The sequence below is a fragment of the Gracilinanus agilis genome, chromosome 5 (genome assembly GCF_016433145.1).
Source record: "Gracilinanus agilis isolate LMUSP501 chromosome 5, AgileGrace, whole genome shotgun sequence".
Taxonomy (NCBI): domain Eukaryota; kingdom Metazoa; phylum Chordata; class Mammalia; order Didelphimorphia; family Didelphidae; genus Gracilinanus; species Gracilinanus agilis.
The window spans coordinates 14473350-14498327 of record NC_058134.1 but is presented as its reverse complement, the minus strand read 5'-3'; the positions used below and the strand labels follow the sequence as shown (position 1 = coordinate 14498327).

At 48.7% G+C, this 24978-nt stretch overlaps 1 protein-coding gene across 3 annotated transcripts in view; it reads right to left on the bottom strand.

The window, feature by feature from the left end:
* KLHL7 (kelch like family member 7) overlaps positions 1–24719 on the bottom strand; it is a 48165-nt gene extending 23446 nt beyond the window's left edge. For 2 of the 3 annotated variants that reach the window (XM_044677333.1, XM_044677334.1), the window contains exons 1-6: positions 24505–24719; positions 9851–9953; positions 9016–9109; positions 8486–8610; positions 4822–4997; positions 2109–2283 (exon numbers count right to left, since the gene is read on the bottom strand). In XM_044677333.1, the coding sequence (XP_044533268.1) occupies positions 2109–2283; positions 4822–4997; positions 8486–8610; positions 9016–9109; positions 9851–9953; positions 24505–24624 (793 nt within the window). In that variant the 5' untranslated portion in view covers positions 24625–24719. Of the gene's footprint in view, positions 1–2108; positions 2284–4821; positions 4998–8485; positions 8611–9015; positions 9110–9850; positions 9954–14630; positions 14634–21666; positions 21796–24504 lie in introns of all 3 variants that reach the window. The other variant, XM_044677332.1, reaches the window with a different exon arrangement.
* Positions 24720–24978: the final 259 nt, after the last annotated feature.

The following is a 24978-nucleotide window of genomic DNA, read 5'->3' as shown; positions in this document are numbered from 1 at the left end:
TACCTTTCATCTCTTTCTCCCCCTCCCACTACCATCCTCCTGCAAATGATTCCCCAACTCCGGCTCCAGATTAGCATCAGGCAAGGGCTTTGCTCTTCAAACACAGCATGTCCAGAATGGAGATGGCTCAGCTTGTCCTCCCGATTTCTTTAGCTGGGCAACTCCATGTCCCATACTCTGGGCTGAGAATCAAAGTCTCAGAGGAGTCTCTCCTTCTTCCTTTTCTTTATTTCCTTCTCTCCACTCACACTGCTCACAGCCTGGCTCAGACTCCCATTGCCCCTTAAATGTTCTCCCCGCCTATTGTCTTTTCATCCTTCTGTTTGTCCTATCCACTCTGTACCAGACAGTATAAGAAATCAGGTGACCCCCTACCCTATTTTAGTAGACCCCTGCCCAGCTTAAATAACTAATTGTATCCCTATGGTTAGCTCTCATCAGTATTATCTAGTTTAATGTGATTCCATAGGGAGAGGGATTATTTGATATTAATAGGGACAAATCAAAAGCAAGTAATTATAGTTGAGCAGGTTCTTTCCTTCAATAAGAATTTTTCCTCTCATGTTAATCTTTTAACTTGTCAGCATAGCTTGAAGGGGACCTACACCCAGGGGTCACAAGCTTCAGTGGAAAGACCCAAGATTTTATTGAGAGCCCCTCTGCTCTGTATGCTGTATCCTCTGTATTTCTCCTCATGAGCCATGCTGGGCAGACCCAGACAAGAGGCTTGTCTTAATACCCAACCACATCAGTTTAGGGCCCATTACTAGGGTGCCTGGTGGATATCTTGAGGATGGAGTATAGATGGGCTGGTTGGTAGCAACATGACCAAGGGGCATACCAAGAGTTTGGAATGTACTAATGAGACAAAGCACTGATACTTGGATTGACCAGGTATATAAGGACAGGCTAGTCAATGAAGGGTATAAAAGCTATACTTTGTTGTTTTATTTTTTATTTTTAAATTTTTTCCCATGGTTACATGATTCTTGTTGTCTCTCTCCCCTCTTCTCTCCCCTCCTCCCAGAGCTGACAAGCAATTCCACTGGGTTCTACATGGATTATCACTCAGAAGCTAGTTCCATATTATTCATTTTTGTAATAGAGTCATCTTTTAAAACCCAAACCCTCAATCCTATACCCATATAAACAAGTGAGAAATCACATGTTTTCTTCTGCATTTCTACTCCCACAGTTCTTTCTCTAGCTGAGGACATCATTTTTTTCTCATAAGTCCCTCAGAGTTGTCCTGGGTCATTGCATTGTTATTAGTAGCAAAGTCTATGATGTTTGATCACCCGCAATATTTCAGTTTCTGGGTAGAATATTCTCCTGGTTCTGCTTATTTCACTCCCCATCAGTTCATGGAGATCTTTCCAATTCTAAAAGCTGTACTTTGGAGAAGGGAGGGGTTCTCAGACTTCGAGGAAGGTCTGGGATCCTATTTGTTAGAGGGGAACGAGACCCTTTAATAAAGAGTCTTTGGCTTGGAGCTCTGCGCCTCAGTTGTTTTATTTGGCAATTGGAGACTTTTACAGCCATAACAGATATGCCTAAAATGTACCTCTGATCAGAACATTCCATTGTACAAAGACCTTCAGTGGTGGCTACTATGAAAGAAGGAAGTCTCATTTGCTTAATCTGGGGTCAAGGCCCTCAAAAGTCTCCTGGCCTTACCTTTTACTAATTCTCTACACACAATCTACCTTCCAGTCCGGTTGGGCCATTTTCCACCTGTACTTTCCCAATCTCCAGGCCTTTGATCACAGGCTCCCCTTTATCGGTGACAGCCTTCCCGAACAGCTGATCTAATTTTTTTATCCATCCTTCAAGATCTTCCTCAGATTCGACTTCCCCCAGCGATGCGCCTCCTGCTCCCCCCAGCCCAGTGCAATCTTCCTGTCCTTGGACCTCACCAAGCACTTTCCCATTCCACTGTGATTTGTACTTGTTACGTACATATACAAGCCACTTCCCTCCATTAGACCGTAAACTCCTTGTGGGCCAGCATTGGGTTGACCTTTAATACATATTTGTTGAATGAACGGAGAAGAACAATTTGGTTAAACAACTTAGTTTAGAGATGGATATGAAGGCAACTTACTTACTTATCACCATTTTAAGGCACTCGGGATTATCCTGAATGAGTGGTTCAGCTTGTACTGTTTTACTTAAGAAATTCTTTGATATGAGAGGAAATCTGACTTTAGCAAGAATGTCAACCATGAACGACTGCCGGTTAGGTTCATCGTATTTCAGCCACCTGACTGCAGCATCATATACCTAAAACCCAAAAGAGCAAGGATGAAGCACAGTCGGCGTTCAGCTGTGGCAGCGCTATTTCCTGGCTGCTTTTTCTGGACCCCAACTGGCACGCCGGCGAGGTTCCGGAATTAGAGAGAGCCTCCAAGCACACAGCTGACATCTCTCTATTTTAGACAACTTTACACACAAGAGTTTCCAGCACACTTGTAAGATGTTGATAAGATACTAGAGCTATCATTAAAAGTAAATTTGGGTAAGGTGGGGGCAGCTGGGTAGCTCAGTGGATTGAGAGTCAGGCCTAGAGACGGGAGGTCCTGGGTTCAAATCTGGCCTCAGACACTTCCCAGCTGTGTGACCCTGGGCAAGTCCCTTGACCCCCATTGCCCAACCTTACCACTCTTCTAACTAGGAGCCAATACACAGAAGTTAAGGGTTTAAAATAAAATAAAAAAATAAATAAAAGTAAATTTGGGGTAGGGGCAGCTGGGTAGCTCAGTGGAGTGAGAGTCAGCCTAGAGACGGGAGGTCCTAGGTTCAAATCCGGCCTCAGCCACTTCCCGGCTGTGTGACCCTGGGCAAGTCACTTGACCCCCATTGCCCACCCTTACCAATCTTCCACCTATGAGACAATACACCAAAAAGTACAAGGGTTAAAAAAAAAAAAAGTAAATTTGGGGTAGCTGGGTGGCTCGAGGTGCTGGGTTCAAATCTGACCTCAGACATTCTTAGCTGTGTGACCCTGGCCAAGTCACTTAACCCCCTTACCTCTCTTCTGTCTTAGTATCCATTCTAAGATAGAAGGTAAAGTTTAAAAATCCTGAAAGAAAAAGACTTACATCATCGAACCATGAAATCATTGGGGTACATCCAGCAGAAGCCCATTTCCTGTGCTATTCTATAGCAGGATCCCCCCTGGAAGTTGGGTTTCTAAAAGGTGAATAGATTTAGGCCAATCGGTGGCAATCCTGCCACCAACAACACTGAGCCTGTCTGGAGTTTGGTTTCCTCATCTGTAAAATGGGGACGATAAGCCCTGGAGTCTCTTCCCTCCAGGAAAGCGTAAGGATCAAACGGAAACGTACATCAAGTGTTTTGTAGGTCTTAAAAGTGTGAAATAAGTGGCAGACTAGGATGGCCACGACAACCTCTACTTCTACACGTGCTCTCTGGGAGGAGGTTCTCTCAAGGTCTCTGTAAGCCTAGAAGATAACATCCCACGTTGATCTCCAAACTGAAGATCATCTCGGAATGGATCACAGTCACACAGTGTAACCGAAAAACGAGAACCCGGCGCTCTGCCCTAAGCCAAATCCAACAGGCAAAAACTCTACGATCCATGTGGATTGTTACTCAGTCATTTTTCAGTGGTAGCTGATGCTTTGTGACTCCTTTGGGGATTTTCTTGGCAAAGATACTGGAATGGTTTGCCCTGTCCTCCTCCAGCGCATTTTATAGGTAAGGAAACGGAGGCCAACAGGGTGAAGTGACTTGTTCAGGGTCACACGTCAGTATCTGAGGCCAGATTTGAAGGCATCCATTTATATTATGGATGCCTTTTAAGTCTTCAGTGCAGTTGCTTTACACAGAGCTCTCTCGGTGCATCCCCCAAAGCTCGATGGGCACCCAGCCCTTTCAGAACAAATCTATGACAGAAAGCCGGGAGCTCCCGGAGAAGGTGTAGATTGGATGCTTTAATCAAAGGGGGGGGGGGGGGGGCCTTCATCTGCTGGTCAGCACGTGAGAACAGTAGAAGGCAATGACCACCGCACGATGGAAAACCTCCCCATCACAGAGCACCCCCCCCAATCCTCGCTGAGCCTCTCCCATAGAAATGGGAAGGAAGGCAGAGAAGAGGGCTCCTGCCCAGAAGCCCAGGCGAGGAGCAGCCCTGGAACCCTCGAAAAGGCCTTCCCTCTCTCGGCGCCCGTGGAAAGAACACTAGCCACGCTTTCACCTCGGGTGGCTACGAGGAAAGTGCTTGGTAAGCCTTAAAGTTTCTGGGTCTAATCTGAGTCTCTGCAGAGCGTCTCGAGGTGGACAAAGCACTGGACGTAGGTTCTCTCTTTTGATCCTCACAACAAGCCTGGCCTCGGGTGCTATTATTCTCCCAGTTTTACAGAAGAGTCAACTGAAGATGAAAATGGTGAAGTCAGGCCCACACGCAGGTCGTTAAAGGTCTGAGGCAAGATTTGAACTCAAGTTTTACTGACTCTAAGTTCATTACTCTATCAAGCATGCAGACAAATGGCTCTGGGAAAAAGAACACATTCTTTTATGAGTCTGTACCGGATGGTCTCCGTGATCAGGCCTTCTTCCAGTCAATCTTAGGTGCTTCCCCATCTATTTGTTCCCCACCTCCATGCCTTTGGACCACCTTTCACGTGTGACCACTGCGACCCCGCACCACTCTCCCCAATCTCTTCTTTTCCAGATGCTCAACTTATTCATATTTCAAAATCTGACACATGTTTTGGTGGGGGATTTGGTGGTCAAGTCATTGCCCAGGACCCTCCCTCCTCCCTCCTCCCTCCTCCCCGCCAATGAGGTCGGGCTCACCTGATCCTCTGCTCTCACAGTCAGCGTGTCCTGGTTCAGGAGGTGAGTTACACGTTTAACGTCAAGTTGTAGGAATTCGTCCGTTTTGTAAACTTCAGTGAAATGCTGATGAATGAAGTCATCCGCTGTGGCCTTCAGTTCAGGGCAGTCAAGGCACTCAGCTAGAACACTTATACCTACCCATCAGCAGGAAAAGTAAAAAAGAAAAGAATAACCAGTGAACTACGTTCAGAAACGCAGAAAGACGGTCGCTTAAGGAAAATTCAATTTTTCCAAACAAAAGGGGGGCAAATTCCTTTAAGATGTTTTAAGCTCATGCTAAAAAACAACTTAGATCTAATTAGATGCATAATAAATCCTAGGTTTAATCCTACAAGTGACATATATGCAGAGATGGGCCGAGAACATACGGCTCCCTTTGGCTCCCTTTGTTATTTGTTAATATTTCTAAGAAAAGATTCAAGAAAGGGAAAAACTCTATTTTTAAAGATTACTTTCAAATAAAAGAGCATTAATTAATCTGCCAACAAGAACATGCCATGTTCTAGATACTGTGCTAAGTCTTGAAGATATCAAGAAAACGCCAAAACAGTCCCTGCCCTCAAGGAGCTCCCATTCTAACGGAGAGGCCTTTAGTTGAAATAAACTGGATTTAATGTATCCATGCCATCCTCGTAACCCCGTGCTACCTACTGAAAACAGAAAACGACATAATATCCACTTCTCAACCCAATTTACATGCAGCGTGGTGGCCTTCTAACCTTCCACTAATATCTCAGGAGCGCACTACAAAGGTCCCTGGGCCATGGTCTCTTGAAATGAATTTAGCTCATAGGATTTTTCCGACTATTTGTATGAGAAGAAAATCATCATGAATCTCAGACTTCTCAGGCTACCATTTCGAGTCCTTCCCATTCAGCTGCTCCTCCCGGCCTTGGTTCATACTGCTCCCACGTTCTCCTCATTCTCGGGGATAATCCCTGCGCCCTCAAAAGCCCAGATCCGCCACGGCCTCTTCCACAAGGTCTTTCTTGGCCAGTACTCACAACTATTCGCTCTCTCTCCATTTTGGAATTACTTTACATGACAGTAACACCAGCTTTCACTAGCATTACATGCTGAGAATTTCTGTATCTTTGGGAGGCAACCGAATCCTGTCATTCTTTATGGTTAGCTTTTTTGTTTCTTGCGGGGACTGTCTTGGCCGGAGAGAGACAGAGCAAGGTTCAGATCCTGAGAGAACTACTAACTTTCATCTTGGAGAGAAAATGAAGAAAATACTTGGGAAGAAACTTTCACTGGTAACTTGGGAGACCTAAAAGGTGGGACTGTGTTTCCAGACTGGAAAAGTCCGAAGTTAGCCATGACGGCTGACACTGATTGGCTGGGACCTTTCTCACCTCACAGACAATACTTTGTAAATACTTATTCATCTTTCTTGTATCATTTGGTACACTGAGAATATGCTGTATAGCCAGTCGATGAGACGAGAGAGGAAGGAGTGCTGATCACCCACATACGAGGGTGGAGGACACTGAACCTGCATACGCATGGAGATGACATCAGAGATTATGAATATTTTTTCTTTTCCACAGATATTTTCCTTCGTATTTCTTTACTTGGGCTCCTCTCATTAGAAAAGAAGCTCCCCAACAATACAAATGGTTTCAGTTTAGTTTTTGTATCTCCGGCATCTTGCATAGAGTAGCCACTTAATAAATGCTTGCTAAACGGAAAGGAGCTTCCTTGATCTTTTGGATGAGGAAATGAAGGCCAGGAGAAGCGAACATTCCGGGTCGTAGAGCTCATTCATTACCCACAGAGGTGGCATCAGAAGGCAGAACTGCTCGCCCTCAGGACAGCGCCTCTTCTCTATCTTGCAAACAGAGATCGAACACTGGCTGGCCTTTATGCCTTCCAGGTTGTAGTGAGGGCACAAAGAGATAACAGGGGCTGGAGGAATGTGAACCGCGACGATTCCACTATCCCTCCCCTCACGGTTTTCTTCCTCCCACTATCAGTCTGGCACTGCCCGTTACAAAAGGATACATGAGGATCTGCAAAACACAGAATCCTGTGCCATGCCCCCTGCATTAGAAAGCCCAGGGAAAACCTGTTACAGACAGGTTGACAGAAATGGTGATTTCGTGACGAGAGCTCAGCAGTGAAGTGAATGATTTGATGCTCTGCATGCTCACAGGATGTCTTGAGTTTTATACAGCTCATTAAAAACATGTCCTAGAGTCAAGGTTTAGAGCTGTGGTTCCCAAACTTTTTTGGCCTCCTGCCCCCTTTCCAGAAAAAATATTCCTTAGCGCCCCCTGTCACATACTATCACTGCCCCCTTACAGTTATTCACCGCCCCCAAATGCACCTGTGGCCATCACTGCCCCCCTGGATTGCTGCAGCACCCACCGGGGGCGGTGGCACCCACTTTGGGAATCACTGATTAGAGTAAAAAGGGAACTTGGAAGCCACCCAGTCCAAACCTCTTACTTTATAGATGAAGAAACTGAGGAAGGCCCAGAGATATGGAATGTTTTGTCCCAGAGTCTACAATGGGCAAGTTGTAGATTTTTTGAATCCAGGTCCTCTATCTACCTATAAATTCATTCTTTCCACTTCATCACGTAAAAATAACAACTAGGGGACAAAAGCCAAATTAAAACTGTCCTGAAAAGGGTTAAAAAGGAAAAAAAAGGCCTAATAATATCTTTATATATCTCCTTTAGATCCTGGATAATGGATGGTATGTAGATCTCAGAGATAGTATGAATGGAGGAGGGATCAGGTGTCCAAGGCCTAAACTGGCTATAGAGGGTGAGGGAGGAGACACACACTCCTCTCACTATAGGTAAGGAAGTGTTCTATGCCTCTCCTCCCTGACAGGCTTGATTGATTAAGCCTGTCAGTTGTTTCCTTCTGGCAGTTGCCCAGGTTAGGGACCACTGAGAGGTTAGATAAATGGTTAACCTCACTAGGTCCCAACCTGAGGTTGGATTAGTTGTTGATAAGGCTATTGATTGGCTATTGGAAACGTTGTTATCTAACTGCGTATTGATTCTCCCTTTCCCAAGGGCTTTGGTAGAATAACCACTCAGGAAAGGTACTTGTTGGTAAATCACTCTATTGAACTTATTAATGGGGAAAAGACAACAAGGTAATAGGTCTGAGGATCTGGGAACCCTATTGCTATTAGTTGGCTACTAAACTAATTGTTAATCAAGTCTAGAGATTGCTAGGCTGGTAGAAACTGGAGGTCTTCACCCTCTCGCTAACTCTGACCTGACCTGGACACAGCCAAGCCTGAGATGAAGGAAGGCTATTGATGTTGACGCTGATAGATGATTTCTATACTCTCTCAGTTCTACTATCAATGGTGTCGATTGATCACTAGGTCTCTCTCAGTCAGGTTTCAGGACTTCTCTTTCCACCCTTCACCTCCCTCTGTCCCAGTTCTTGCTCCAAGAGAAGCCTACTCAAATCTGAGCTTCCCAACTGTTGTTCCTTGGGGGTATTTATAGGGTGGGGCCAATTGATTTTTGCCCCGGGCTCACTGCATGTGGGAACATTCCGGCCCTGTCATTCATGGTGGCATCCATCTTGTCCCAGATAATGACTTTAACAAAAGGTTCTGACTTCTAAGAGGGTCCCATTTCCTTACCAAGACAGTTGGAAGCATCAACCTGTTCTTTTAAAAAATCCACACACATCTTCTTCACAGGCTCAATCTGATACTGGTTGGCAGCATCCAACAGAGACTGAACATTATTACTGTTCACAGAGATCCTGCAGACACAATACCCAAAGTTAACACTGGTTTTCTGTGAGCCACTTGCACCATTTAAGGGTCTTCCCCGGGGAGTCTTCAATTCAATCCAACATTTGAATTTGTGAACACTGAGTGTCGCTTTATTGGGGACCCATCAACACTGGAGGTGCCAAAGCATTCTCTCTGTCCTCCTGTTGCTGCCTTGACCCCAAGCTCAGGTCAGTTTTTCTGGAGCAAAAAGTCATTCTGTCCTCCCCTCTTTGGGCCCCTGTACCTGCCTGCCCAGACCTGGATGGCAGGTCCTTTTAGTGCTTGTCCCCTGAAACATTTTGCAAAGAGATCTATTTAGGAGCTCAGTCACAATCCGGGGTCTAGGCCGTCTGGTCGTCGTGCAATGGGAACACTTTTGTTTCTTCACCTACCGGGCAGTGTAAGCAAACTCCACCAGCTGCTCAATGATGTCTGGCTCAGCATCTTTGAGCTCGACTTCAAAAGACTTTGATTCCAGCATGTTGGCTAAAAAGAGAAGGGACAAGCAGCTTGAGGCTGACCCGTGCCCAGTGATCCCCCCATCTCCCAAGACCTGGGCCCTTCATGTGGGAAAAATGCAACCTACTCGAGCCCCCCAAAGACGGCAGCCACAACAGTAACAAGAGGGATGGTGATACTAGCGTCTCTCTCCTGTTTTAAGGCTTGCAAAGGCCTTTTAGTATTTGATCACACGGGCGTCCGAGGTGGGTAAAAAAGCTTTTGACTGAAGACCTGGCTGCCAGGTGTGCAACATGACTTCCCAGAACCTTTAAGAGAGAGTCAAGAGCACCTCTAAAGCGGCTTCATCTGGCTCGTCTTAGTCCTAAAACTAACTTTTAGCACCACCCTCTTGAATTGCGACAGGACGCACGCGTTTGGAATGGTTTGAACTTCTACAAATTTCATTCTCTGTTTAAGGCAGGGCTCGGGTCAGAGTGGCAGAGCTCTGATTTTCCCTTCTCCGCTAGACCTCAAAAGCACAATCTCGGGAGAGCCCCCAGCAGGGGCTCTGAGTCCAAGGGTAGGACTGGCTCCACTTGCAAGCTTTCTTAATAACAATAAAGGTAGCGGGCCTACCGCCACGACAGCTATGGATTCCGTGATGAATCACCACCAAGGCCAAGACTCCATCCCCTGAGTGTCTCCATAATCATCACCTTTATTTCCTCGTGCCCTTTATAAAAAAGGGGTCAGGAAAATGGTATACTTTTTACTTCAGATACTTACTTGTAAACATTAAGTTAAAAAAATGACTGGCTGCAGCAAGAACAACCCGGTGAGCTGGGATTTTTCTCTCCTGGACCATAAGAATCACATCACACAGAGTTTTCTATTTAAAGAGAAAGATGATGTTGACACTTTAATTTTTAAAATGATTTATTCTGAACTTAAATACCAACTAAGACAAGTATTTCCAGACCCAGAACAGAAGAGAAAATAACTGTACAGGAAGCTGTTCATTAGATAACAAATTTAATTCGAGGATGCAAAATCCTGCTTATCTGGGATTCTTTCTGCTGGGATCTTCGGGGTGTTTAAAAACAATGCTTTAATGACTTTTTCCCTTTCTGGCTCTCCTATCACTAGCTTCCTCTCTGTTCTACTATCCCCGTCCCCTGCAAATGAAAGGGAAAAGAGGAATGTAACACTTGTCCCAAATAGCAGCACGGAGCAAGGCCGATTCCCGTATTGGCCAGGGCCACAAATGTCTGTCTCTTTCTCCGCCCGGAGCCCCGCACCTTTCTGTCTGGAGAAGCCCCTTATAGGTCTTCTGCAATTGGGACAGACTCATTCTGAAGAAGACTCAGAGCATCTGGCTGTGCAAAGCATGTAAACAGAAGTTTATACCATGCTTCGTGATCAGGATGACATAGATAAATAACTACGTTCTCTTGGGAAAAGAGGACCAGGGATGGGTTCCTATTCATCACGTTGCCTCCCTGTCCAAGAAGGTTCAATGGCTCACTATTGCCTCTAGGATAAAATACGAATGTTTGTGACATTTAGAAATACTCACACTTGGACCCTAATCTATCGATCCAGACTGGTAATAGAACATTCCCCCTCCTGTGTTCTGTCTGTCAGACGAATTGGGTTACTTGCTGTTTCCTTTACAAAACTTTAATCTCCTCTCTCCCAGCCTTTGCACAGGCTTTCTTCCACAAGTAGAATATATTCCCTCCTCACTCATTTCATTTAGGTAGGATCCCCCCTTAATCTCTTCAAGGCTCAGCTCCCATTCTATAGTATTCATTTTTTTTTTTCATTCTGTCTTGGAATCAATACCATGTATTGGTTCCAAAGCAGAAGAGTGGTAAGGGCTAGGCAATGGGGGTTATGTGACATGCCCAGGGTCACACAGCTGGGCAGTGTCTAGAAAATGAGGGGGTGTCTCTCCATTGGGGACTGGCTGGACAAATTGTGGTGTCTGTTGGTGATGGACTACTATTGTGCTGTAAGGAATGATGAACTGGAGGATTTCTATGTGAACTGGAAAGACCTCCAGGAAGTGATGTGGAATGAAATGAGCAGAACCAGGAGAACTGGGGGACGATGAAATGCGATTGACTTTGCTACTAATAGCAATGCAATGATCCAGGACAACTTTGAGGGACTTATGAGAAAGATGCTCTCCACAGCTAGAGAAAGAACTGTGGGAGCAGAAATGTAGAAAAAAACCCCAAACCAAATGATTTATCACTTATTTATATGGGTATAGGATCTGGGGTTTTGGTTTTAAGATTGCTCTTTTACGAAAATGAATAATATGGGGGGTGCTGCTGGGTGGCTCAGTGGATGGAGAGCAGGCCTAGAGATGGGAGGTCCTGGAATCTGGTTTCAAACATTTCCTAGCTGTGTGACCCTGGACAAGTCACTTAACCCCCACTGCCTAGCCCTTACCACTCTCCTGCCTTGGAACCAACACACGGTATTGATTCTAAGACAGAAAGTAAGGGTTAAAAAAATTTTTTAATGAATAATATGGAAATAGGGTTTAAGGGATAATATATGTATATTAACCCTGTGGAATTGCTTGTCAACTCTGGGAGTGGGGAGGGAAGAGGGGAGGAAGACAACAAGAATCATGTAAGCATGGAAAAAAATTTTTAAAAATAAAATAAAATAAAATTTAAATTTCTCCCCTGAAGGTAAGCTCCCTGAAGGCTGGGACTTTCGTTTTGGTCTTTCTATTGCCAGTGTATATATAGTACGGTTGTCTGGCACACAATCGAAGCTTAATAAATCCTTATTATTGAATTGAATTGAACTCATGAGACAAAGGACATATTTACAATTTTCTTTAACAATGAACTTTAAAAGCGAAATCCCCATCCCAGGGGTAATCTCCAGATATCATCCCGTCGGATCTGAGGTGCAAACATCCTCCTTCCCCCAAATCAGTCATTTACCAAGTCCTGGCTGATTCTTTCTTCGGGGTTCTCACATCTTTGCACATTCACCCTATCTTTGGTCTATATCGTCATCTGATATCCAGACTATTTCAACTGGCCTGTCCACCAAGGCAGACTACTCTCTCCAAGATGGCCACCACCTCTTTCACAAACCATCGATGGTACCACGCTCCTACGAAACCCGAGCCCCAAATTCTTCCTCAGCCACTTTTGGGTTCAACCGCAAACGCTTCATTCTGACTAGGTGGGTGCTCCCTCTCCTACCAAACACACCTTGACACCTCCTCTCTGCACATCTCAAGTCATTCATCTCCTCTGAATGCCCTTTTTTTGCCCATTTCACAAACTCTCGGAATGTGACAATTGGAGGGGACATCAGTGGCCTGACCAATCAGCTCCAACCAGTCAACCAAAGGAATTCCCTTGAGAACATACCCAACAAGGGGTTGTCCAGCCTCTTCTTGGAGAGCTCCAAAGAGGGGGAACCCCTAACCTCTTGAGGAATGCCATTGTTCTCTGGGAGGAAACCTCTCATTGTTAGGAAGTTTCCTGACCTGAAGCTGGACCCCCCTCTGCACCTTCTCCCACAAGGCTCCTGCTTCTGCCCACTGCGGTAAAACAGAACAAGGCCAATTCTTCTCTTATAAGAAACTCCTTCAAATACTCAAAGACGGCTATTACGTCCTCCCTGAGCCTTCGCTTCTTCAGGACAAGTCCAGTTCCTTCCACCAGTCCTCCTATCTGATGGACTCAAGGCCTTTTTCCATCCTGTCCTCTGGACCCTCTTCAGGTTATCAGTGCCCTCTTCCATTGGGGCTCCCAGAGATCAGGGCAGAGGCTGGGAGTACCAACAGCTTGTTCTTGGAAGCCACAACCCTCGTAATTCAGGCTGTGGGTCAAATCAGCCACACTACCCTTGCCCCCGCCCCCACCTTAGCCACCATGTCCCCTCAGCCCGTGATGGGGACCCTGAGCCTGGGAAGCAGCCTCTATGAAGATGTAGCCTCACAGCTGCTCCCCCGAGGGCCATAGTTACTAAAGACTCAGGGAGGGAAGCTCCCCCTTCAAAAATGGGTCAACACCAGAGACTGAGGATCTTATCCATGAAAACGGCATTAAAGAAAAGACATTAAGATCTGCTTTTCTGCCACACGCTAAGGACCACAAAGACTTCCCATTGGTTGTCTCTCCCATTCGGATGAGAGCTCATTGGCAGGAGGGGCTGGCTCACTTGCCTATTTGTGTCCCTCCCTCCCTTCCTTCCTTCCCCTTTTCAGCCGCCACTCACAATGCTGCCTCGTCTTGAGCTTGCAGTCCACGAAAAGGCCAGGGCTCTCTCCGGGCCTCCACCATCTTACATTTGTGAAGGTGACGCTGATCCCTCCTGATTTTGATTTCATCCAAGGCTTATGTCTTGGGTACGGCTCAAAGGTCACCTCCACAACCTAGGCCTGCCCTTGCTCCCACCATTACTACTCATTTCATACTGTTTGAGAGTTAGTGCCTAAGTCACCTACAAAACAAGACTGTAGGCTTCTTAAGGGTTAAAATTGTAAGCTGCTTCTTCTTCTTCTTCTTTTTTTAAACCTTTACCTTCTGTCTTGGAATCAATTTGAAGAATTGGCTCCAAGGCAGCAGAATGGTAAGGCCTAGACAATGGGGGTAAAGTGACTTGTCCAGGGTCACACAGCTAGGAAGTGTCTGAGGCCGGATTTGAACCCAGGACCTCCTGTCTCTAGGCCTGGCTCTCTATCCAATGAGTCACCTAGCTGTCCCCCTTATGCTTCTTTATATACCTCACAGAACCCAGCACAACACTTGCTTAGAAGAGACAACGGATTTGATTTGCATGACTGGATGCTGCCCAGCTGTTCTCAAGTCCAGCTCTCCTCCTTTCTTTATTCTCCCCCAACCCAAGTACACACACAGACACACAGACACACCCCTCATACTTCATGCCTTGCCCACATGACACTCCCTACCCTTGAACCAGGACCATTCCATCCCCTTCCATTGGCTGATCATGACTGCAGGCATCCCTTAGGCCTAAGATTTTTCTTCTCCTCCAAAGCCACCCGGCTGCCATCTCTAACACTTTATTATTACAAAGTCACAGACTCTTGAGCTGAAAGGGTCCTCTGAGATCATCGGGTCTGGCCCTCTCCTTTTCAAGATGAGAAAACAGAAGCCTGGAGAGGTTAAGAAAGCTTTCCAGCATCACCCAGGTGGCAAGTAGAACTAGGACTCAAATTGGGAACCCAACTCAAGATCCCACCTTTCCCCCACACTGAGTTGCTTCCAAGGAATAACAACAAAAGTGCCACCATGTGGCTTCCTGTACTTGAGAGCAGGAGGTCATCAATGTGGTAAGGAAGGACCTTTGAGTCTAAAGAGCCTGAAAAAAGAAGCCTGTACTGCCGAGAGGTTTAGGCTATGAGCAGGTGCCCCCTGCCCAGCTAGCTACCTGCCTAAGCATAATGTCTTCATCATCCCCATCCTAGGGGCTTCCTCCTCTTCCCAATTTCAATCCCTGAAACATCTTTCGTCTGTGAAGTCCAATGAGAAGCCATTGCCTCCGGGAAGATTTCCTGGACCCCCTAAGCCTGAAGAGAGTGCTTTCTTTGGGGACCTCTCGAGGTGCTTAGTGATATCTATATAAAACTTGTATGTAACTTGTCTTCTCTACCAAATCAAAGTATGCTCCAAATCACCAGAGATAAGGGAAATGCAAATCATAATGACACTGAGCTCTCACCTCAGACCTTGCAAAATGACCAAGCTGCCAAGAAGGGAATGGTCAATGTTGGAAGAGTTGTGGTAAGAAAGGCACACTAACTGTGCATCGTTGGTAGTACTGCAACTCGGCACAACCATTTTGGAATTATGCAAATAAAGGAACTAAAATGCCTACAGCCTTTCACCTGGGGGTTCCGTTCTTAGGCTTATGCTCCAAGGAGGCCATTGACAAAAAGAAAATCCCCATGTGTACCAAAGTATTCATAGCAGCACTTTTTGTGAGAGCAAAGAACTAGAAAAAGTCAGATGCCCCTCATCTGGGGAATGGCTAAACACAGTGTGGTCCACGGAATGGAATGTTACTGTGCTGTAACAGAATAAATGTGGTAAAGCCAGAGAAGAAGCCTGGACAGAGATCCACAAACTGATGCCATCAAGAAAATAGATAAAATAGTTCCAGCAATATAGATGGAAAGAAACTTAAATGAATGTTGTAAAGTTACCAAGAACAAGCTTTGCTTAAAAAATATTCCGGGTATGGCAATTTGGAACTATGCTCAAAGGGCTATAAAAGAATGCCTGCCCTTTGATCCAGCTATACCATTATTGGGGTTGTACCCCAAAGAGATCATAGATAAACAGACTTGTACAAAAATATTTATAGCTGCGCTCTTTGTGGTGGCAAAAAACTGGAAAAAGGGGGTATGTCCTTCAATTGGGGAATGGCTTAACAAACTGTGGTATATGCTAGTGATGGAATACTATTGTGCTCAAAGGAATAATAAACTGGAGGAATTCCATGTGAACTGGAAAGACCTCCAGGAATGGATACAGAGTGAAAGGAGCAGAAGCAGAAGAACATTGTACACAGAGACTGATACACTGTGGTAAAATCGAACGTAAAGGACTTCTGTACCAGCAGCAATGCAATGACACAGGACGGTTATGAGGGATTTATGGTAAAGAACGCTACCCACATTCAGAGGAAGAACTGCAGGAGCGGAAACACAGAAGAAAAGCAACTGCTTGAATGCATGGGTTGAGGCGGACATGATTGGGGATGTAGACTCGAAACTACCACACCAATGCAACTATCAATAATATGGAAATAGGTCTCCACCAATGACACACGTTAAAACCAGTGGAAATGCGCATTGGCTATGGGGGGGGGGGGAGGGGAAGTCAGGGGGTGAAGGGGAAAGTAAGAGCATGAATCATGTAACCATGTTAACTTTTCTAAAAAATAAAAATTATTAAAGGAAAAAAAATATTCCAGGTCAATGCCAAGGTCCAAGGGATTTTGTAGGTGTTTAATGGGTCATCTGGGGGTGAAAATATAGCAATAAAAATGTATTTTAAAGAATCTCTGAAAAGGAGGGACCTACTGAGGACAGAGGAGTAGCCATTGTGATCCCCTGCCCTCCCCCCCCCCCCCCCAGTTAAGAATCAAAGGTGAGGAAAACTGTGAGATGACTGAAGGAAAGGCAGAGACAAAGAAGGGTTTGTTAGTGTTTGGGAGTTTGGGTTTTTAGGACTAGAAGATGCCTGAGCATGTGTACAGTCATTACAGAAGAGAGAGACTGAAGGGACACAGACATGTATCCCCCCAAGAGACATAACAGGGATTCTCAGCAGGGTGACATTGCCAAAGAGCTGGAGCACACACGCATACAGATGATGGAAGGCCTTTTAGCAAAGAAGTGACGTGGTGAGGCACTCAGGGACACACAGATCCTGAGACAGGACCAGACAGTTGGGCCCTCTTCTCAGCCTTCTCCTTAGCTACCCTGGAGAAAGCTCGCCATCTCCCTCTTCACATCTGCCCTCATTCCTGGGAACTCAACACCTAGATGGATGGACATTCTCTCCAATGCTCTAGATGCCCAGTTCCCCAGCCTACGGCACTCCCATGCCCCATTGCCTCCATGCTAGCTGAGCTCCACACAGGAAAGGCTTTACCCTCGATCTTGGTACTAAATGCAAGTCCTCCCTTTCCATGTCCACGAACTCTGACTTCCTTGTTCTCTTGTCACATCACTGATCGTATCTTACTAAATCCCAATCCTGGATTTCTCCTGCTATCCAGCTCCTTCACTCCTGATCACAAGATGATGAATGGAAAAAGCCGAGGTATAACAATATTGTGCTCCTTGGGGCAGTCAGGCAATGAAGACTATGGAATCTGGAGTCCAGAAAACTCCTGAGTTCAAATCCAGCTTCAGACACTTACTACTTGTAATCCTTGGCAAGTCATTTCACCCTGTTTGCCTCGGTTTCCTCATGTGTAAAAAGAGCTGAAGAAGGAAAGGGCAAACCACTCCAGTATCTTGGCCAAGAAAACCCCGAAAGGGGTCACAAAGAGTCAGACATGACTGAAATGCATGAACAACAGCCAACCGAGACTATTAGGAATGGATGTTAATCTTAATAGAGCAACAAGGCATTCCTATGCCTCCTTCCAGATGAATTACCTTTGCTCCCCCTTCCCCACCACAGCAAACCTTCTTTGAAACCTTATCTTCTCTCAGTAGCCAACAAGAATTTATTAAGTCTACTATGTGCCAGGCATTGTGCTAAAAGTGTTGGGAGTACACAGAGAAGCAGAAAGACAGACCTTTCCATTCCACTCTCTTCCTCAACCTCTTAGCTGAAGACATCAGCTCAAGCTTCAATGAAAAACCTGAGACGAATACCAAGAGCTGCCGGTTCTCTCCTTTTCCTATCGAAGCTCTGCTTGGGCCATCATTCTCTATCATGGCCACTCCAGGCTCTGATGATGAAGCCATTCTATTTGCTAAAGCCAAGGACCCTACACATGCCCTTGCTCCCATCCCAGTTGGTATGTGACAACTGGAATTGTGCTATGGGACAGTGATTCCCTCGCTATTGTGTTGTGAGGAATGATGAAAAGGAGGATATCAGAAAGAGCTGGAAAGGCTCCCATGAACTGATGCAGAGTGAAATAAGCAGAACCAGAAGAACATTGTACACAGAAACTGCAATACTGTGGGCTGATCCAACGTGATAGACTTTGCTACTAAAAGTAAACTTAGGACAAAGAATGCTGTCCATCTTCAGAGACAGAGCTGTGGGAGTCAGATGCAGATCAAAGCAGACTGAATACTCTTCCTCAACCTCTGATTCTTGCCTCATCCCCAACTGCTAGTGCCTCCCATCCACCTGCCTATGGGGCATGTTCCATTTCTGGTGTGGCCTTTCCCTCACTCAACTATAAGCCCCTGAAGGTTGATTTCACTCCTATCTTTCTATCCCTAGTGCTTGTTGCTGACTGACTGACCTGGTTTGTATACAAAGGTCTGGATGTGGCAGGGGTCTCAGGGAGAGGTTTGGGTTCCCTCAGCAGAACAGGGGCTCCCAGAGAGCAAAGCCAGTCTTTTGGCTTTATTGCCCCAATCCAAAGCATAGTGTCTTACACACAAGAGGCATTTACTAAATGCTCTATATTTCTTTACATTTTTTATTTAAAAAAAAACACACTTTCTGTCTTAGAATTAATACCCTATTTTGATTCCAAGGCCAGGCAATGAGAGTTAAGTGACTTATCCAGGGTCAAACAAACAGCTAGGAAGTATCTGAAGCCAGATTTTAACCGAGGACTTCCCAACTCTGGACCTGGCTCTAAATCCATGAGACTGGGGTGGGGGGCTGTCAAACTGCTGGCAGGGAGATGAGTTAGGAGACAAACTGCACATTCCCAGAAGGTGGAAGGTAATAAATAAGGACCCCGTCTAAGGTGAGAATAAGGGGTAGAGAGAGGAGAGGAGCCAAAGATTCCAGAGCTGTCACTGGGTAGGTTTGTCTCTTAGTTTCAAGAACGGAAGACTGGGTGGTGCCTGGCCAAAAAAAAAGGAAAATGACAAATGCTGGAGAGGCTGTGGGAAAACAGGTAGATTAATGAACAGCTGGTGGAGCTGCGAATGGGTTTTGCCATTTGGGAAAGCAACATGGAACATGCCTCAAAAGTTATAAAACTGTGCACAGCCTATGACCCCCAATTATTGGTATTACTTCTATATCCCAAGAAGATAGTAAAAAGGAGGCAAGGGGCCTGCAGGTATAAAACTATTTATAGCAGCTCATTGTTTAGTGGCAGAGATTCGGAAACTGGAGGGGGGAAGGGCGGGGGGCTGGCATCAATTGGGGAAGGGCTGGACGAGTTATGGTCTACGAATGTGACAGAATAATGCTACTGTGCTATAAAAAAGGATGGAGGAGATGATTTTACAGAAACCTGGGAGGACTTATAGGAAGCAGTGGAGAATCAAGTGAGCAGATTAGGAGAACAATGTATACAAATCAATAAAAGGCAGTTAGGTGGCATAGTGGGCAGTGGGCTTGGCAAGAGGAAGACCTGAGTTTAAACCCAGCCCTTGATACACACTAGATGTGTGACTTTGGACAAGTCCCTTAATTTCTGCATGCCTCAGTTTCCTCAACTGTAAAATGAAGATAATAACAATAACTCATTTATAGAGTTGTTGTGGGGATCAAATGAGATATTTGTGAATCACTTAACAGGGCCCGGCACATAGCAAACACTTAAAAAAATGTTTTCTTCCCTCTTTCTCCATCTTGGGTGCAAAAGATGATTAGGGGAAAAGCAAAAATAAATTTGAAAATGAAGGTGCTATGCAAAAAACAGAAATAATCACCATTTAAAATATTCCCCAAAGGAGAGAAAATAAGGAAAGAGCTGGGAAGTAAGAGGAGAAGGTGGGGGGGAAGGGAGACAGACAGACAGACAGACAGACAGAGAGATCGGTTAGGGTCAGATGATCATGGAAGTCTGAGGAAATCGGTTTATCCCGCAGATTTTGAATGTGACCAAGAGAAGTCCCCAGAGGGGACAGGAATAAATGCAAGAGTGTCAGAGGAGACACTGGAGGTAGAAGCACAGGAAATAAGAGGGAGGCAGCAGGCCGGCCAGCAGAGGGTAACTTAGTATCTCCGCAGCCCCCGGAAGGGAGTCAATGTCAATGTCTCGTCAGTTGCTGCCACAAAGGAATCAACTTTGTATCCCTGCTGCTGACCACAGTCTGCACACTCGGCAGCACTGATGGGATTCGGGGGTTTAGACAGAACGGCAGCCTCCGCCTGCCAGGACCAGCCATTGCTGGCACCTGTGGGTGCCCTGCCTGCCCCGGGAGCCCCTTGGGTGCCACCACAACCCTGGAGAACGGTTTAGACGAGATCCCAACAGAGGGGGAAGCAGCACGAAGCCTGTGCTTTGCCATTGCTGAGCTGTGGCAGCTAAATGGTCAAGGATGCCTCCTGACTCCCGGGGCAGGGCGGGCGGCCTGGACATGCCGGCGAGGCCACTCTGGCTTGGGATCGATGTGCCGGTTTGTTCTGTTTAAAGGCCTTTGTGGTCCTCTTCTAGGGAGGAGGAGCTGAACATTGACGAGGATGCTTAAAAATAAAGAATATCAATAAAAGATCATGCGCCAACCCCTCCCTCTGGGAAGAGCTAACGGGACTTTCTCCACAGCCATCAATCACGGAGAAATTCGTTTCTGAATTCAGGTCTCTGTGGCTGGTTTCAGCTTCACAACATTCCTCCATCTCTCCACTCTGACAACTTGGGAGGGGGGACGGGGTGGGGGCAGCAAAGTAGCTGGGTGGAGAGAGAGCCAGGCCTAGATATTCTGGGTCAAAATCTGGCCTCAGAAACTTCCCAGCTGTGTGACCCTGGGCAAGTCACTTACCCCTCACTGCCTAGCCCTTACTGCTCCGCTGCCTTGGAACCGATACACAGTATTATTCTAGGATGGAAGGTAGGGGCTGTTTTTAGATGGGAAATTTCCCTCAGCTTCTGGCTGCCTGAACAGGAAGACAACAAGGGCCGCCTGAAGAGAGTGGCAGGTGGGCATCTTTGTCTTGAAGCCACGCAGGCCCTCACCGGGGCTGTATTCTAGCCTCTCTGGCCTCCATTGCCAACAAGGGCCCAAGCCCCACGGATGGCCCCCGAGCCCTCCTGCTAACTCAGGCCAAGCCCAGGCTTGGAAACGCAGCCTTCAAGAACAGCCACTGGCTGGGCCTCCAGGCGAGGGCCCCGGAGGGTTGGAAGCCTTGTTAGCTTCACTTTCAGCAGCCACTTTGAACTCTGAAGCCACAAACAGCCCTAAGCCAGTTCTGCAAGGCCTTCCTGAGGTCAAGGCTGGCTGAGTCACCCAAGAAACAAGGGGCTTGGCCAAGAGGACCCATTAAACACCCACAAAATCCCTCAGACCTTGGCATTTCCCTGGTCTGAATCCCCTGTTTATAGCTAAGGAAACCGACCAAGATGCCAGTCGGGCTCTCTTGACCTCGAGGTTACCCTGCTAGCGGGCGGCACCAGGCAGGGGCTCTGAGCATGACGCCCGCTCCATGACCCTCAAACCACTGGGCTTTCCAGTCAATCAAGGGGGTGCCCATTTCTTCCCTGAACAGTCCAAGAAATCAAACTTTTGTCACTTATGAGAAAACAGGAAATAATCCCCCCTCCCACCCCGGGCACTTTGTGTCCAGGCAGGTATTCTTGACCTACAGGAGGCGGCAGGAGGAAGGGAGCATCAGGGCGACCTTCCCTGCCTGGAGGACAGCCACCGAGCGCCACCAGAGAAGAAAACGGACCTGAACGTGGAGGAATAGAGGACCAAACTCTCTAACATACGTGAGGTCATTGCTATAGATAAAGCAGAGTGTGCGGGGTGGGGGTGGGGGTGGGGGGGGGTGTTTGGTGGCGCCCTGGGCCCTGTCCACCCCGGACTCTGCCAGCACCTGCGGCACAACCTGCGCAGAACCAAGATCCAGGGGCCTGCCCAGGGAGAGCCTCTGGAAAGCACCGGCCCGCACCTGGCACCCAGCACCGCTCGCTCGAGGCCTGCTCCCTGCCCTCCCTTCCTGCTTCTGTCCCTTTGGGCTCCTGTGCTCATCCCCAGCCTGGAATGGTTCTGTGTATTCATCTGTTCTCCCCCCGGGCGCCCCAGGCCTTCTCGGGGATCCACCTTTATGTTCTCTGATCTCAGATGGAAAGGCAGCATCCCCTTCCTTCGATCGCTTAAATGATTGGGGGAAGCCTGCCCAGGGCTCCAGACCTCGAAGAAGCTCCCAGAGTGGACGGAGGGCTGGGGGGGGGGGGGGGGCGGAGGTTTATTTCAGAGAAGGAGGCAAAGGCTCAAGGCCACACAGGGTCTGACAGCAGTGAAGCAGATGCCAGGGTTCCTCTCGAAGCACAACGGAGACCCCTCCAGAGATCCGGAGCGGGCCATGGTGGGCCGGGCCGACAGAAGGACCCGCCATCTTGAAACGACAGTGTTTCTATTTCTTTATTCTCCAAAATAAAGCCCAAGCAACAAGAACGAGGGAAAGCCACCAAGGGGTCCTTCTCTCCTCTGCCCTAACCGGGAGCTCGCCGCCTGCTCTCAGCCTCCTCTCCAAGAAGTCCGAAAACCTCCAGATACAATTCGGAAATGCCCCCCCCCCCCTGTAATCTACCAAGCGCTCTGGGACCCCCAAGAGGCTGCCAAGAAGCCGGCCAAACTGTACCCAAAGTTCTGGATTGGTTTGCGTGTAACGGTGAAACACTGGCATCCCCTCTGCGAGCAAGGGCAGGGCAACATGGGCACCCAGGCAGCTCTGGGGCTGCCCTGCAAAGGGCCGGCTCTGATCGTCACAGAGAGCCCCCGCAGACGTTCTAGAAAGCAGCCTCGGCCCAAGAGAGAAGGAAGAACAAACAAGGTTGTGGTCCAGCGTCTGTCCTTTATTCAGCTGCAAACCTGGGGCTGGAGGGTTCTGGGGGATTTTGTTCCTTCCTGTGCCTGGCGTTGCCATCGGGTAAGAATTGTGAATTCTATTCAAATTCCAAAGCGATGGCCAAGCTGGAGTTAGCTGTGCCCCAGCAAGGTTCTGTGCCCGTGCCCAGGGCCTATGGCACTGGCATCTTCCGCGGGTCAGGACTGTCAAGATTCTCACTGGGACCCTGCCCTGCCAGCCCCCAACTCTGCTGGGAGCCCCAAGGCACTTCCCTGCTTTCTAGGGCTGCTGAGGGCCAGTCCCCCATCTCCCCCCACTTTCCTCCTTGGGGGCAGGAACTGTCTTCCTTGTACCTGGCATAAAGCAGGAGGGCATGACGGCTGCCTTGTTAGTCACATGAGATATGGCCCCCCACCCCCACCCCGGGGCAGGCCACACAGAGCACCAGAGAGGAAGCCAAGTCGGCATCCAGACCCTCCACCCTACTCCGTGGGGCCACCTGGAAGGCCAAGGGATGGAGAGCTGGCGTCCAGCCCCTCCCCCAGGAACCTCCCAGGAGGCCCGGAGGCCCAGGCCGCTTCTCCCCATTGTTCTTGGGATCCAACCAAGCAAATCGAGTCACTCCCATGAAGGCCCTTCAACCATAGAGCACAGGAGGGATGCCACCCCCCACCCCCACCCAGGAAGCCCTTCCCCCTCGTAGGTGCCCTTGCCTGAGCAGGGCTGGAAGGAGTCTAAGCAGAAGACATCAGCAAGGCCCATGGGGCCAACCGGCCAACCAAAGGCCCCACAGAGGGGCCTGGGCAGGGCCAGGAACCTTCCTCCTCTTCCTCCTCTAAACCCTCTGTGCTGGGCAGCAAAGACCACAGACTCACGGAGCTGCTCTCCCCACTGGGCTGAGCCTACATACTTCTAAACCTTCCTAGGGAATGGCTGGTACAGGCCACATGCTGAGGGAGCTGGGGAAGCTGACTGATTTCTGGGAGGGCTTCTGGGAGGAGGTGGTCCTTGAGGAGAAAGGTCAGAACAGCCAGATTTGGGAAAGAGAGAGCGGGAAGGAGCGTCCCTTCCAGGCCTGTGACAGTCCAGTGTGGCTGGGGGCAGCATCCGTCCTGGAAAGCTGCTTGAGGTCTCTGTCGGGACAGCGGGGCAGTTAGAGGAAAGGCCTTGAATGCCAGGGCCAAGCCCGACAGCGTATGTAGTGCTGTAAGTCATGCGCATCACCAGAACTTATTTCCTTTCTCCACCGTCCCAGGGAGAAAAGATGGTACAAAGGCTACCTGGGAAACAAGCCTGTCTCCGGGAGGCGCGTTTCCTTTCTGGATAAACAGAAACAGAAGGGTTGGTCTTTAGCCCCCATTCACATTCCCCCCTCCCGGGCTGAGGGTGTACCGGGTGGCCGGACCCACAGCTGGACAACGGGGCCTCAGGGGCCACTGAAGGAGGAAACAACGTAGCCCTGAAGTGACTGGTCCAGGAACACCCAACTAGGGAGAGGTGGAGGGAGGATTCACATTCAGGTCTCCCCATGACTCCCCCGCCCCTTTGGGATGTGTGGGGAGGGGAAGAGCACGAATCCCAGGCCAGCCCCCCGGGCAGCAGCTCCAGGCCAGGTGCTCCCTCTCCCCTCCCCCAGGAGAAGGTAAGCCACCCCAGGGCCGAGTCGGTTTCCCTGCAGTCTCCACCCTGAGGGCCTCTTTTAACCACCGGAAAAGTGTTTGACAAGGAGAGCTAGACTGGAGTCGAAAGGCCTGGGTTCGAATTCCAGTCGGGCCTCCCGATCCCGGGGTGACCTTGGGCAAGTCAAGGTCCCTTTTCTCCCTAAAGCGGGGCGGCCACGCCGAACGCCTCGGGGTGCCCAAGGCAGGAGAAGAAGGGGGCGCAGCGCCGAGAGAGTTAAGGGGCGGGCGCCGCAGGCAGGGCCGCGGGGCCCCCTCCTCCCTCCCACGCCCCTCCCCCTCCCCCCGGGGGCGGTACCTGCTTCCGCATGTTATTCATGACGCCCATGAAGCTCGCCAGCAGCTTGGCCTCCTCCCGGGCCGCGAGCTTCTTCTCGGTTTTCTTCTTATTGCTTTTTTCCGCGCCGGACGCTGCCATCCTCCCGGGCACACGCGCGGCACGACCCCGCGCGCACGCGCACACGCACGCACACACTCACCCTCACCCTCAACCTCCCCTAGAGCAGCCGATGGAACGTCCCGGGCCCCCTCCCCGCCCCCACCCCCGCCCCGCCCCTGCCCTGCCCCCGCCCCTCGGAACGCCGCCGCCCGGCTCCCTCAAGCCTGGGCCTGGGCCTGGGTCTAGGCCTGGGCCCGCTGAACGCCAGCCCGGCCGCCGAGCCTGCGCACAGGGGCTCCCGCGGGGCCCGCCGCCAGCCCACGTCACCGCCAAGCGCAGGCTCCGCGCCCGCTGCCCAGGCCGCGCCCCACACCTGGGCCATCCCCGGGGACC